This window comes from Lingula anatina, chromosome 2 (genome assembly GCF_051362555.1).
Source record: "Lingula anatina isolate TDL-2025a chromosome 2, LinAna3.0, whole genome shotgun sequence".
Classification (NCBI taxonomy): Eukaryota; Metazoa; Brachiopoda; class Lingulata; order Lingulida; family Lingulidae; genus Lingula; species Lingula anatina.
Genome location: NC_141768.1, coordinates 35,242,230 through 35,258,247, shown reverse-complemented (window position 1 = coordinate 35,258,247; position 16,018 = coordinate 35,242,230). Strand labels below are relative to the sequence as shown.

General features: G+C 33.5%; 2 protein-coding genes across 3 annotated transcripts in view; one reads left to right on the top strand and one right to left on the bottom strand.

Moving 5' to 3' along the window:
- Nucleotides 1-11,832, bottom strand: part of LOC106150698 (serine/threonine-protein phosphatase 4 regulatory subunit 4) — a 32,700-nt gene extending 20,868 nt beyond the window's left edge. The window contains exons 1-3 of one of the 2 annotated variants that reach the window (XM_087004155.1): nt 11,576-11,832; nt 10,636-10,709; nt 498-600 (exon numbers count right to left, since the gene is read on the bottom strand). In XM_087004155.1, coding sequence (XP_086860281.1) covers nt 498-600; nt 10,636-10,709; nt 11,576-11,665 — 267 coding nt within the window. In that variant the 5' untranslated portion in view covers nt 11,666-11,832. Of the gene's footprint in view, nt 1-497; nt 601-5,106; nt 5,587-10,635; nt 10,710-11,575 lie in introns of those variants that run through there. The other variant, XM_087004156.1, reaches the window with a different exon arrangement.
- Nucleotides 11,833-11,975: 143 nt separating this feature from the next.
- LOC106150682 (eukaryotic translation initiation factor 3 subunit K-like) lies at nt 11,976-15,369 on the top strand. Its single transcript, XM_013523617.3, has 8 exons — nt 11,976-12,133; nt 12,619-12,717; nt 12,979-13,099; nt 13,433-13,507; nt 13,785-13,851; nt 14,119-14,196; nt 14,662-14,790; nt 14,971-15,369. The coding sequence occupies exons 1-8, from the start codon at nt 12,081-12,083 to the stop codon at nt 14,994-14,996; spliced, it is 648 nt and encodes a 215-aa protein (XP_013379071.2). The 5' UTR covers nt 11,976-12,080; the 3' UTR covers nt 14,997-15,369.
- The last annotated feature ends 649 nt before the right edge of the window (nt 15,370-16,018 follow it).

The following is a 16,018-nucleotide window of genomic DNA, read 5'->3' as shown; positions in this document are numbered from 1 at the left end:
TGCCACATAAATCTTGCACGTAAGACATATACTTTACTAAAAAAAATCTTGCTTAAAGTAGGGGAAAAAAAAAGCAACCTCCGGGTTCTATCCATATTAGCATGTGACTGTGTGTTATAAAGTTCTGTATAACAATAAGACACCAGTTTATGACAACGCATAACAGCACCTGCAATCTTTTTTACTTCCAAATATTTATATCTTGGAAATACATCAGAGCATGTGTAACACTACAAGAGAATCTGCCCAGCAACTGATGAAAATTCAGAGGCAAAGTGAGCAAAACCTACCTTCATTTGTCACTGGTGAGGTAACAAGGTGCCATATGGCATTGTCTGTGACACTAACTTACCTGGCTTCATCTCACATTCTTTGCATGTATCAGTGCCATTCATGCTGGGCTTTAGAACCGACGCACAAAAAAAACCCAACTTACTGAGTGCATGAAAATAAACCATAAGGAGATTTTTTTTTCTCTCAATTTCAAGTGTACACACCTTGACTTTCGGCACCACTCTTCGCATGCAGTCCACATTGTGCTCACGAAGGAGGTCGGGTAAATTGCTGATCACACTTAACCTTTGGATATCCTGCCCAGAACTGAAACAGTTAAAGAGGAAACAAATGTCAATTTTAGCATCTTTAACTGCAAACTTCTTTCTGTTTTCAGGTATCAATACACGTAAATACAATTTTTTTTTTTTTTTTGTCAAATTTGTTATTATCAGAGAAGAAATGTGTTTGAAGAACAACTGTTAAAGAAAATTAATAGTTTAGAATTACAGAAAATAAAGTACATTATTATATGTTTCACGCTAATGTGATTTTAAGATTTCAAAAGAATCTAATAAAACAATAAATGTATGATAAGTGCACATGACAAAGTCTAATGCAAATCTTCAAAATAATGTAAGGACTTTCTGATCACCTTTGCACCAGAAGTTTAAAAAATTTTTAGTTTTTTAATTTTTTTCTCAAACCATCCACTACCAATCCGGATACAACAGACAATACCTGTGATAGGAACCTGTATGCCTTAAAGCCCTTAGTCACATGAAACATACATAGTTGCAAATATCTTATATAATTTCTTTTCAGTTTTTTATTTATTTATTTATTTTTTTTCATAAGGTGAATTAGTACTAATGACTGGTGTGGTCTTTTTTCCCCAACAGGTCCAGTAAAACCAAGAGAAATATTCAACGTAAATTTCCATAGAAATTGATATTATGCTGACTAATGGTACTTAATGACCGAGTAATGCATTTCAGTTATGATTAAGAATCAATGCCCACACCTAACTTCACAGCCATACTCTTCACTTCAAGAATATAGTAAATGAAGCAAGTATGTCCTGCCATAACAGTCCATAATACCTTCTTTTAGTCGTAAAAGATTAGGTAATAAAAGGATGAATTTCTAACCAATTGATCTGAACAAGGCTTAATCATCAATGGAAAAGGACTGCTGTTGAAATTGAATTGATAGTCTAACCCTATAAATTCCCAGCCATATGTTCTAGATAATGCATCGGCTTCATCGCCATGGAGATTACTCCAGGCTGCTGTCATGTGCATTAAAACACCTCTTCTTTTTTCTCTTGACTAATTTCATTTTGAGTCCCATGGTTCAACATCACTTATTTTACAAATGAAAGCATCTGCTTCTTCTTTTACAAGTGACTGGTTTGGTAATGCATAATGATATTATAAACCAACCTTGGATATCAAATAATACTGACATCAATGAATTCATGCATCACCTAACAAGTATGACACAAAACATTCACTTTTTAATACTACAGGCTTTGTTTCCTGTATAGACAGGGTATTAGTGAAATAATTTCCTAGACTCGGCAGAGTATAATTGCAGTTTTAGCAAATTAACTGAACTTCTATGCCAAATTACTTTTTAAAGATAAAGTAGATAAATTGTTGGTGGGTTAATTTTTCCATCAAACTGGATTTTCATTATGTTTCTCTTGGAGAACAATTTTCACTGCACCATTTTAATCCATTCTAGACACTTAACAAAGCAATTTCTTTTTACATATTATTTTAGAAACAATATATTTTGGAATTTGATTGGGCTGGTCAAATTTCTTTGATATTTCTCTTCATTAATAGCCTCTAGGCACAATAAAGTGCTGCAGTTTGTTATCTTTTAATTTCTAAAGATTGACAAACATATAATTTATACTTATCAATGACAAAAACGTATCTGCCAACATTTCATTTAACCAAATCAATGGCAATTATTGAAGACACATTATTCTTTATTCACCAAAATTAATTCTGATTATGGAGCAGTATGTACCACTTTATGTCATTGACTTCCTGCAATCTAGTATGTAGAATTAATTTAATCTCCCCACCCCTACTCAACATCATTTTCAAGCCCTACCCAAGCTTGATTTTTTTTAATCCTTTGAAAATATAAAAGATACTAGAAAAGTGAACAGCCAAAGTATAATAATGGACCTCATTCTACTTAATATAGCAAAGCAGTGTTAAACTGTCTGCTATCTATTACATCAATCATTAACATGATATGGAAATTATTAGTTCACTTTTACTTCTCAGGTGTACAAGACTACCACCTGTTTCTGATTACTGCAAGACCATCAATACTAATGTATGTTATATAATAGTACAGGAATTCCTGCTCAGCTTTTAATGCTGCCAACTTGTGGCTATAGAACTTCCTACACAAGGTTTCCGTAAAAAAAACTTTCTGAGGATCCTTGGCGCACTGTTATCAAAACGGATGTCCTTTTTCCAAGTCACAAGTCCACAAATACAGTATAAAAAAGGTATAAACTTTACTTTATACAACTGGGACCAAAAAAAGGTCCCTACAGTTCAAAGGTGAAAGCCCGGTCTAGATTACAAAGAAGGGTAAAAAGTACAATCTCATTATTTTAACACTACAAATTTTAACAAGTATAATACAACAACAAATATTATTTTTTAGCCCGGAGTCATTAAGTGAGTGGAAATTTCTCCCAGGTGCAAAATTGCTACCTTAACAGCTTCTAATATACAGCAATTCCCCCATAACTGCACAGGTGCACCTCATCTATTATCTGCCATTCAAATTATCTTCAGATAGCCTCTAGTAGAATTACTGGAGTATTTTTTTTTTTCATCTTGACATTTCTCTCATATTTGTATTTCCAAAGACAGCAGCTCGGCTGGTAACCAAATTCATGGTGATATCCAGAGAACTGACCAAGTCAGGCAAGCCCCATCTTGGAGCACTCCTCCTGTTTAGTCAAATGAAAAATCAAATCAAAAATAACATTCAGCAGCAAATAACCTTCGTTGTTTCTGTGTTCAGTTTTAAGGCTACCTCAAAATTAAATTTCAGACTGATTCTAATAAAACATATGGAAAGATCAGTTTCAATGAACTTAAAAAAAAAAAGTATATTCTCATCACTTCTATAATCACATTTGATTCAAATGCTGTGACTTTTCTCCTCTGCTCAGTGCCTTTTTTGCCACTGAGATTACACTGTCTGAAGGCCTTCCCCAGAGAGGGCAAAACACTGAATCAGACCATATGCAATTAAAATGTGTGATTTGTCATTATCATTTTAATTAAGAACAAAGGAGGACATACAGCCAGTACATTATTTTGCTACCAAGCCGAATACCCTTATGAGAAGATTATCTAAGATCTAAAGACCACAGAAATGATGGGACATTATTAGCAGTACACTATCATTTCCATACTGAATACCCATAAGAAATGAGAAATGAAAGTGGAAAGAGAGCAACAACAAACAATTAACAGCCTCATTGCACACTGGGAGGTTGAGTAAAAATTAATATGGACTTTTAATTAACTACTCCAGTCTCAACAGCGAAGTTGCTGGTTTTTCTTCCCTTCTAGCAAATATATATATATATATTCTTTGTCATGTCCTGGCTCTTTTCTTTGAAAAAAAAACTGCAATCATGTCTTGTTCTCATCTTTTGCCTAAATACAGCTGCGACTTTCGTGAAAGTATTCTAATTTTGACATTATGCAAATAACCTTTATTGTGGAAAGATAAAAGAAAAGCAACACAGTCTGATTGTTTTTTCTGTATGAGAAAAACTAGCTAGAAAATAACATCAAGCATGACATTAATGTATTTTTCTAATCTGCATCTATACATGTTTACAAAACCAAAGTCCACAGGTCTTAACCACAAATTTCAAACCACACTGGTAACGAGGGGTTTTCACATCACCCAAACATCTCTACAACACATGCATGGTGACTAAAACAGTCAAGAACTTTGTGCTGACTTTAAGGTGTGACAGGAAACACATGTGGTTTCTCTAACTTTTTTTTTCCTTCTCACACAGTAGTTGCAAATGACTTGTCTTTTTTTTTTCATTTTTAACAAAGAGAAAGTGAGCTGTCTTGGGACACGCAAGGTGAAAACAGTCTCACTTATGATACAGAGCAACCTCAGTCCTGTTCTAATAGTCATACCGGTCAAATCTTCTCATCTATCAATGTGACACCAACAAAGACACATTATTCAACTGATGTTTGGACCAAACTCATGAATGAATTCAGGTACTGTTCACAGTCATGACCTGAGAAAAAAACCACAGAATGACTCAAATCACACACTGCAAAATACTACTCTTAAAATCAACAGTTCTGTAGGTGATCAACAGATGACCCAGCTATAGTCTGTGATAGAGAAACTCGATAATAATGACATTTGCAGGGCTCTACTTTTGTATGAAAAGGATATGATGTATTGATTCATAATTTATACTATGTTCCTTCATTCCATCCATGCTGTTTAGTTGATCATTCCTAACTTTGCAACATTGATCAAAATGAAAACTAGAATATAAGTTTAGGAAAAAAATCCATTTTAAAGGTGTAAAATCAAGTCATACTATACCCTGAGTGAGTGACTGGCCTTGCCTGGTAAAATGATCATGTAAATTGTTTCCCTTCACATAAAATCACAAACTAAAGCCCAAACTGTGTTAACAACCTAACAAGATGAAAAACATCAAAACCCTGGCACCCATGTGATATTATTTATTTTATAGAGCCTAAACCTTTCCTTTCTCCCCATGAACTCACTTACTCGGCTACTATGTCCAAGTCAAGGTCTGGATCTGCCATAGGAGTCCATGCCGGCCGGTGCTCCAGAATGTCCAAGTTATTCTGGAACTCCAACTCATGTTGAATAATCCTCATCTCACTGGGCAGTAAATCTACAATAGCTGGCTCTTCCATTGTGAATACATTGTGTCTGGGATATTCCAATAATAATTCACATGAGCCATGAGGTTTCCAAACAAGATGATGATGATTTCTCCCTTTTAACAAACCCCACTTCCCTAATCGCGTACACACTATATACAGTATCCAACCCTTGCTCTTTGTGCCCCGACTCCTCCACTGATCTCTCTCCTATTTCTCAAGGTCTAAAATCCTGACATTCCTACATGGAATCTATTCTTTCCAGTGACGCTAGCCCAGTGTCACATTCCAGGCTGGTGTTTTCAGTGACATGTACTGAGGTTGTGAAGCTCATGTGTGTTCTCTGCCTGGCAGCCAGCCAATCGGCTCTCAGTCATCAACCTACTTTCCATGAACTCTCCCACCAGTCTGTAATTGGATATGAGTTGGAGCTGGGAGCCTCTAGCACAGACACAATATGCCCTGCTGTGTTGAACTTCCACACAACTTTCCTATTTTATCTTTACAGATCTGACTAAGAAGAAATTTGCTTTTTTATATTTATCTTATTGATTATTACTTTGCTGTTTTGATAGATAAAGCTTCATCATTGGCTTATAATTATACTATGTAATTAGAATCCAAAAATATGCAGAGAATCCATTTACATGAATGTTTCAGTTATCAAAAATGTCCAAACAGAAATTTCTTTATTTTCCATCAGTTTCTTTTTTACATTACAAAACAACTCATGAAGAAAAGCAAGGAAAGAAAAATATCTTAAACATTCAAAACAAGAAATTGTATAGGGCAAGGAGCCTCTACATCAGGCATCCTGGTTCCAAGATTGCTATTTTTTCTTGCCTTTTTTTTTTATTTTTATTCTTTTTTTTTCTTTCAAGTTTATTTTAAGAGATTAACTTTCTCTTTTCATTCATCAAAGACAAGCATCAGCTTCACAAATTATCAATAATAAAGAGACATAACATTGCCAAAGGTGAGCTTTTGAGGATAGCTAACTTCTTTTTATTGCCTGAGCTTTTCATAAACATTCCTACAGTGCACTTAAAAAATCTTCAATGCTTACAAGTTATATGAAATGTCAAAATTTCACTTCAATACAATCTGCAGAGAGATAGGTGATATCAAATTTCAAACAGGATTTCACCTTATGCTTGTCAGTCCTGACCTCTGGTGTTGAAATATGTAACTAAAGAAGTCTCCAACAGAAACTGCTTCATTCAATTTAAAATGGACCAATGAATTTTTACCAAAGAAAAAGAAAAGCATATATACAGATATGTAAGATTCAAACCAAATTTCATAATCTTCAAAATAAATGTTGCATGAGTGAGTTACATCTTACCTAAGGCAGGAAGTATGCATTGTTTGTGCAGGGCTGTTTGTGCGAATTGCTATATCACTTTTCATTTCAAGGCTATTATATGGAGCAAGTAAATCCCGAGTTATGGAATAAATACACTTGCCCTTGGTCGTAATTCGCGATGCTTCCAAGTTACGGAGCTTAGGAATACACAGAATCTGAGAAAAATTAGGTAAAACTTGTCTTAAGAATAAAATTTGCAAACACAAGCGAATGTAAACTTTAGTCCTAATGAAGATATTGAAATGGCCAGCACTCATTTGATCTCATTTTCTCTTTAAAATGTCAGGATCAGTTTGGGCTGGGGCCTGTATTACTTTCCACGGGCTGCAAAAGTTCACACATAATAGCTCATTCAACATTAGAACTGCTTTAACTGAAAGTTACCTTTTTATGTGCACACACTTCATTGATGAATATGTCCACAAGAACTTTTTACCTTGTTTATTCTTCTACCAATCTATCACTGCATGTCACTAATATCTCACAAAATGATATATTGTATATCAATTCTACAAACTGAAATTTGCATGAAAAGTGACTAACATTAATTTCTGTTTACACTAGCCGCATGGAAACTGTATGTCTGGTTTTCAAATATTGTTAACACTGTAATCCAACCCACAGGAGAAAACTCTTAGTTGTTAGCCACTCCTAACAATAAAGTCCCACAAACAAAAAAATATTTGCAGAAAGGCTTTTCTAAATGGGCATTTGATGTCCAGTGTGGGATTAGGTAAATTTACACTTCAGCTTACATGTCCTGCTTGGCAAAAGTCAAGCCCCCTACAACTAGTGTCAAATTTACCACGGACAATACCTGCTAATGTCAGTTAACACAAAATAATGTGGTTAAAACATTTATTCATATATATCTGATATTTATTGGTGGGGAGGAGGGTTGTAGTTCATGAGAGCTAGTTTCTATCTTGGATAAATTTTCAACTATTTAGCTCAAACCAGAATGGAGCATTTATAATGCCTATGCCTACAGCTGAAAAATATGTCTAGCTAGGCATGGCAAACCATGTCTCAAGAAAATGCCTTGAAAGAAAACACAGCCACCCAGCTGGGTACTTTCTACCAAATACAACCCATTTCAAAGTCAATGTATTATTCTATATTGTATAAGAATATGGCCTCTGTTGGTGACCTCGTTCTTGTGAACAATGCCTCGCGTTGCTAACCTCAAAGAAGCATTGCAGCACGAAGCCATGGCTTTTGTTGGCTGGCAATTGGCAATGTTATGTTCCCTCTCCATTTCAAAGCCCCTACCTTAGCCCTTTCAACGGGAGTTGATAAAATAAACATACATCTGTTTTGTATAGTGTTGTAAATTCTGACTGACAATTCCTGACCCTACGTGAAACATATACAGGGAAGGGGTAGTGCGAGTAAATACAAAAAGTCTTTCTTTGTTCAAAAACATCATGACCTAAATGCTTTACAAAAATCTAAAAACTGCTTAAAACAATTTCCCTATTGACACCAATCAAAAAATTATTAATAAAAAGCTTAAATTAAGACTCCTTTTTTCAGGCGTTTATAGAGACACTGCTTTATTTGCAAGAGAATACAAAAACTCAGTGCCTTTTTTATCAGAATGTCTCAGGACAAGGTTTGAGTTGAGGACACAGACAATTGTCAAGACGGACAAAACAATTGCCTTGTTTGACCTAAGGTGAAGTGTCAGGTGAATATTCCAAATGCCTAAAAAAGGATTGATTCGTTGATGGAAAACACCAAGAGACATTTTGAGAATGTACGTTTTCTACACCTCATGTCAGATATAATATTGAAAACTTGTACTGCTTTTTTAAAACTTCATATCAACTGCTATTATATTCTGTTTGAAAAACAAATCCAATGAATTGCCTACATTTCTTTGTGTCTAGATCAACTTATTGAAGCAATAGGTAGCCTTACTTAAATTTTATCTCTCTATTGGGATATCATAAGATTACACTTCAAGCCTTTTATTAGTTTCAGACCAATGTTAAATGTCACACATTTTTATGTTGTTATTCCATCTAAGATACCATATCACGATAAGTATTAACATATTGTCTTCTACTATTCTTAGCATAAGACTATTCAAATATTTCACAGCTCTTTACATTTCAAACTGATAAAGGCATCAGTTTAGAAGCTTTTAGACAAAGCACTCTTAAGTCAAAGCACCTTCATAGTATATTCTTTATAAAACCTGAGGGACAATTTGTCATCTTTAGAGCAAGAAGGGGTTTAGAAGTACATGTAATACATTAATAAAAAAGTGAATGTACAAGTTTTGGGACACATGAAAAACAAATACAGTGCTCCTGATAATCTAATAGCTAAACTTGTCAAACTACTTTTTTGCAGGTAAACTCCGACTTTCCTGAACTGATAAAGATTTTAAATGACAAATGAAAGTGGTTTTCCACTTGGAGAAAATCGCAAAACAATAACAGAGCTGTCACATAAAAAATTCCTTAAAAACAATTTACTTAAGCCTGAAGGCATATCTATTTCTCTCTGTTGACACAACCATTTCTTTTTAAACTTGATAACATGGAAGTTTTAAGGTGTGAACTGAGAAAAAAATAAACTGATGGATTTTTCAAGGCTAAATTCATATTGCATTAGTTATGTGACTGACAATTGTCAAAATAATTTTTTGTTAGTGTTAAGTTAAGTTTTTATAAATAAACATATCACAATCATAAGGACCCAACCATACAAGGCACTCAACCTTGAAAATACAATGTGTATTTGTACAAGGGATTCAGATTTTGGTAAGTATGTTTACTACTATCCCTTACAATGAGATTTTAAAAAGCACAAACTAACACCCCATTTCCATAGATTGGATCGACCTACTTTAGATCGACCTAACTCCCTGGGGGTTCACACTAAATGGCTGTCAGCCGGGCGGACACAAAAGTTAATTACCCCTTACAGCTTGTAGTAGGCGGGGACGGACACTTAAGGGGGATTACCTGACAGAAATCTAGTGAGACTCCCCGCAATGATAGATCGATCTAAAGTTGTGGGAATAGACCCTAAGAGTACCATGCATGTGAAATAGAAACCTTTGTCAGCTAGCCAGATGATAAGATTTAACATCATTTGTTTATTTATACTAAAGGATGTCAAAAGCAACCCTCATAGGCCATACATCTCTGTGGCTATTAGGGAGCAAACTGTTTCAACATAAAATAAATTGTGTTTTTCACAGACATATTGTGATTTAAATATGTCATATTTGATATATCTTAATTTTATTGGTTGGTAAAAAAAGGGGTACGTAGAAACAAGAGAATTTTTTTCAATCTGGAAAACTAATTTGGATGTGTTTTCAGTGGAAAAAAATAAGGTAAAACTGACATCAAGGAACAAGAATTAATAAGGGTGATAAAAGATTGCTGCCCTTTGCCCTTATTTATTTATTATTATTTTTATTTATTTATTTATTTATTTTTTTTTTTTTTTTGAAAATAAAGAAGGCCTCATCACAGATAACTTTTTGCTTCAAATCTGAAACCACGGTTGGTATTATGAATTGCTAACACCACATTTCCAGAGATAAGATCGACCTAACTCCCTGGGGGTTCACGCTAAATAGCTGTCAGCCGGGCAGACACATAAGTTAATTACCCCCTTACAGCTTGTAGTAGCGGGACGGACATTTAAGTCGGATTATGTGAAAGTAATCTAGTGAGACTCCCCGCGGGGATAGATCGATCTAAAATCTATGGGAATAGAGCCTAAGTGTCACACTCTTCTGCATGCAGACTTTCTTGCACTTAAAACTTTATTTGTATTCATGACTGCAGCACATTTATTCAAATTTATTTCAATTAACATAACAACTACCTTACATGTTTCTAAAAAACTAAGAGCCTATGTTATCATAAAAGAGTCTTACTAGTGCCTGAAAAGTATCACAAATACTTGCATTTCTGTAAAAAAAATAATAAAACAGAAGGTAAATAAAAACTTCACCAAATGTAGCCTTTTCATTTCAATCTACATATAGATCTTAAAATGTTTTAAAATGCTTACCTTAGTAGATACACTGCTCTTTCAATATCATTGAGCTTTTCATCTACAGTGAGTTTTTCAAGCTCTTCTTCAGTCTGAAATTATCATAAACAACAGTAAGAAGCTACATCTATCAAGGAATTTATTCTGAGATTTTAATTTTTATAAGGATATAATGGAAATCTGAAAATGTAAAAAATAATGCATTTCTCTCTGTTACTGAAATCAATAAAAAGGTAGGTTTTGAAACAACAATTCACTAATTAAATCCACTGACTTAATTATCTAACTTTCATGATAATTCCAATCAATGGTGACATTTTTTAACAACAGTTTTAATTAAGACACTACCTGATTTTAACTATGCAAAACTAAATCATGCTGTTAGAAAGTACACTCTGTATGGGGCATTTCATAAGTTAAGATACTAGTATTGATGCTTTTTTAAAATGTTTTTTAAACAAATATCTGAGCCTCAAATTTCTTTTATAATTTTTTCTGTTCTGTGTACTTTTGGTAAAGTATAAATAAAACATTTGAAACTTTTCAAACATGTAACTTCTTATCAAATTGGAAATAGATTTTCATGGGCTTCTGGAGAGCATTGCCTCCAAGTTTGTTTTAACAATTTAAATGCCATGAATTATCCAGTGCCAGTTGCTGTAGATTAATGCCACAGCCAATAACATATGCATTTCCAAACAAGTAGACTTAGACAGAAAACAAATTTGAATTTGCTGAAATCAGCTAAATGGCAATATCCATCTCTGCCCCTACAAACCTCTTTTCAAGACGAACTTCTGAGGTCATGGTTGCAGCCAGTTATACAGTTTTTCCGGTGAAAAGTAATTAAAAATTTATCAAAAAGGAGATCGAATGTCATGTATATATTGCTTCTACTCCTTGCAATTAAATGAAACGAAAAGAAAACTGTATTTAAAAGTAGCCTTGAAGCTTTTACCTTCAACAAATTTATAGCTGATTGTGTTGCAGGGGCGATTCTATCCAGCTGAAGCTCCTGGAAATCCTCGACAAGAGGCTCGATATCCATGATGGTTTGCACAACAGCAATGCTGTGGTTGGAATGTTATCGAAACATCCTCCCAAACTTGCTAAATTTAAGAGCTCTGATGTTCTTACATGTTCGAAAAATTGTAACGCAAAACATGTAATATCTAGCAGATTTGACAATCTCAATCCGCCATATTATAAACTAAGTGACGTCAAGATCACGTAAACATTAGCAACTCTCATGCAAAAATGCGAGAACGTGCTTTTACGACCACATTAGCATGGCTGTACTTGTATTTATACTTAAAAGCTGTTGAGTAGATGTTATAAATACCATCCCTGTTATGATCTAGACAGTTTTATGTTAAAAAGCTATATAACTATAATCTCACTCAAAGTATCACTTTCACGACATATCGTTAGTGAAGGACTATGAAAGTCACGTGACCGACAAAATGGCGGAAGCAATGCGGGCACATGTTGCAGAACTTTTGAAGGGGATTGACAGGTAAGTACAGTTAACTTAGCGTCCATATTTAATAAAGTAGTGAGAATGTACATAGATGTGCCTTTAAGATTGGCCATGGCCTGCACTTGCCGTTATATAATCGAATTTAAGTGTCTCCCATCTCACAATATGGACACTAATTGTGGCAATTCCAAAGCCAATGTCAGTGAAAATGACCAAATTACATTTAAGAAACTTACTATTTTAATTGAGTTCAGTGTCAAAATTACTTAAATTGTTCAGATGTTTGTGTTGTAATCACATAATCAAGTTGTATGTCAAAGTTTTATTCTATTTGTATTTAGAGAGATTCCAACTTTTCACCCTAAAGATCGACACACACTGTATTGATCATTATGTTAAACTGTGTTCTAATAATCCTGGGTTTTGTGGATCATTAATCTAGTAAAAAAATCTGTCTTGAAAAGGAAAGAAAGTTTAACAGTAAATAAATTGAGTTGCTTATCATTTATTTTTAATTACAGGTACAATCCTGAGAACCTGGCTACCTTGGAACGTTACATAGCAGTTCAAGCAATGGAAAATGCATACGATTTAGAGGCCAACCTAGCAGTGCTGAAACTGTAATTTTTTTTCTTTTTGAATTGCATATTTTGAAATATGACATAATTTGGTCTTTGAATATTTGGCTCCTTGGCCTATTTTAATTGTGTTGTTTTCTACACAACTTTATATTGACCCCTTTTTAGCCATTTGATTACCTAAAATAGCTGAGATGCTGTTTGTAGTGTATGTCACTTTGATTCTGTGTGATTTTAATTTTAAGAGAAATTTATGATATGCTATCCTGCTGAACTGATACTTAGTTTTACTTGGAATTTCAGATACCAGTTTAATCCTAATTATTTCCAGACAACTGTCACTGCCCAGATTCTCCTAAAAGCTCTGACCAATCTACCCCACACAGATCTCACTCTATGTAAATGTCTCATAGAAGGTGTAAGAGTATCCTTGAAGTGAAATTGTGTGACTAATATAGTTTATAATGACATTTGTACTTTTTGTTAGTTATGACAAAAATGTTTACTTCATTCTTTATAAAATAATGACATGATGACTATGATGCACGTGTAAAGAATATTGCATGCTTTGTTGACATTAAATTGCTTAATAGTCAGAAAGTCTGAGATCCAATGAAACTATTTTCATAAATTGCTTCATTTATTGAACTTGTAAACGGTTATTGGCAATCACACAAATCTAGATTTTTTGCTTAATGGTTGCTTTCATTTGTTTACTTATATTTTTTGGAACATTATATTCCTTGATGTGCCTCAGCTAGAGGAAAAGCCTTTGACAAAGATTATTGAATTAGCAGACCTGTTAGAATCTTGTCAGTTCAAGCTGTTTTGGGTAGGGAAGCAATTTATTTGATCAGATTTATATTGTTTAGCCGTCATTATTTCAAGTTCCATTTTAAAACGTCAATTTCTTAAAAGGATTGATCTGTAGCAAAATATTATTTAGAATGTATGATATTGCTTCATCTGGAAATATGTATTTTTTCCCTTTTTCATTTTCCCTTATTTTCTTACATAAAATTTTCATCCATAAAGGGTTTGGTATGTTTCAGTTTTCTGTTGTGGATGTGCACTTAATAGCATGTTTTCTTTTCTTGATTATTGAATAGAGAGTTCTTCAGGAGGATCCTGACATTATAGTTGGTATTCAGGGCTTTGAAGATTCCATAAGAAAATGTAAGTTTTTGAATTCTGCCATAATATATACATATCATATATGAAAGGGAAATTGTTTATTGGTGCAAGGGAAAAAGGTTTAATGAAGTTTTGCCTTAATAAGGAAGTTCTTATTTCATTTTCACAAGTTTGTCCTTGCTTAGGGTTCAACTGATCAGAATGATGGGCTCGATCAAATGTTATTCCCTTATGTGCCCAGGGAAATAATATTTTCTTTTCTAAACCCTTGCAGTTGTGACTTTTTTATTTTTTGTAAAATTGTTTCAGTTATTTGCCATGTTGTTGGAATAACATATCAGACCATTGAAAAAGAACACCTAGCAGAATTACTGGGTGGGATTCCAGGTAAGTGTCATGTAGGCCTGTTTTAATTTTTGATCATTCAAATGTATATTTTTCAAAATTTGCACATGGAACTTGCTATTGATACAAAATATACGTTCTCAATCCAGATGGTTTTATCATGTTTTAGCTATTTTTCCCTTTATAGTTTATCAATATATTTTACATTCATTACAAATTCTATCACAATACATTTTCTTGGTGAATATTAATTAAGTTAAAATTTAAGTTTAAATTTTGCCATTATTATAAGCATCATGTGTATCATCTCAAACTTGCAGGTTTATACCTTTGTACAAATGATTCAATTTTTACACATGGAATTTTCAGATCACGTGGTGCTATTAAATTATAAAATTTGCTTTATTTTCATATTCAAAAATGGCATCTCTTTAGCTTATTCCAATGTTTAGTTCTGTATTTAACTGTTCCTCATAATTACTGGCATCCTTTTTTGTTTTCACCCAGATGCACAGACAAATCAATGGATCTCAAAATATGGGTGGAAAATAGAAGAGAATGGACAGACAGTTTTTGTTGCCAACCAGGAAGAAAACATCAAAACAAAAAACATAACCGAAAAAATAACATTTGAAAGTGAGTGGTAATAAGTATAACTAGGTTTCTGTTGGTAGTATTTCCTTTCAAAGTGTAATTTGTCATTGTGGCTTTATCAAAAACATATGTTAATCTGTTTTCATCAGAGTAAAGACATATAGTGTTAAACACATGGGAATACAATGCTATCAATAATACCAATATACACCATTTTTTCAGATGTTGCCCAAATCATGGCACGATAAAAGCAAGCTGTGTATTACATACTCCAACAGTGCCCAAGGGATAAAAGAATTTTATAGCAAAGTGTGACTGGAAGGTGTGCACTTGAAGACTTCTTAGTCCTGTTTGAGCTTCATAGTTGTAAATGTCATTCTAGAAGGAATGTGAAGTAAAAATTCCAGTCTGTTGTGGAATAGATACATACATCATCTTTATCCAGTTTTTAAGCTGTTAAATGGCAAATATTGCATAACATTTTCTATGTTGGACTTTACAAGTGGGCACCCAACAAAAATGGTAATTTAATGGTATTCGAAAAAATTATTATAACAGTAATAATCTCATATTTATCATCTCATCCATTTATTGTGAGAAAATAAAACACATAGAACTACATTTGTTACCGACTTTAGCACTGTACAGAGATCAATATTTTTTGCTGAAAATATATTGCCTTAAACATTTATGGAGATGGCTGATATGGTATTGTAACAACATTTGTATAAAAGATTAAAATATTACAGAATTAAAAGTCCATGCCACGTTGCATCCCCACTTCCCGCTTCACACTCATGACCTCTGACCTACATCACGTGACTTATTACATCATTACATCATAGCTGATGGTTGATTTTTTTTTTATTTTGAAACATTAAAGAGGATTTATTTTGAAGAAAGTTTTAATACATCTTTTGCTGATCATAACATTTTAATCAGTCTTCTTTTATACTGAAGTTAGACCATAATAATGTTTTTCAAAATGTCATATTATGAGTGAAAAAATATAAATAGTTAAATTTCGTATTATATTAAGTTAATGACAAGTTTAAAAAGGTGATGGAAAATCACGAAAATAGATCCTATTCACACTGATCACTGCATAAAGTAATTACTATTTTCTGACCTTTAGAAGCATGTATAATAAGTCTGCATTATCAAAGCCAACGTCTAAATGCTCTACACGTTTTTCTTGTGCAGAACCTCGTATTATAACGTGCATGGAACAAGATATTACAACTCCCAAGTTTATACTGTGATTCTTGGG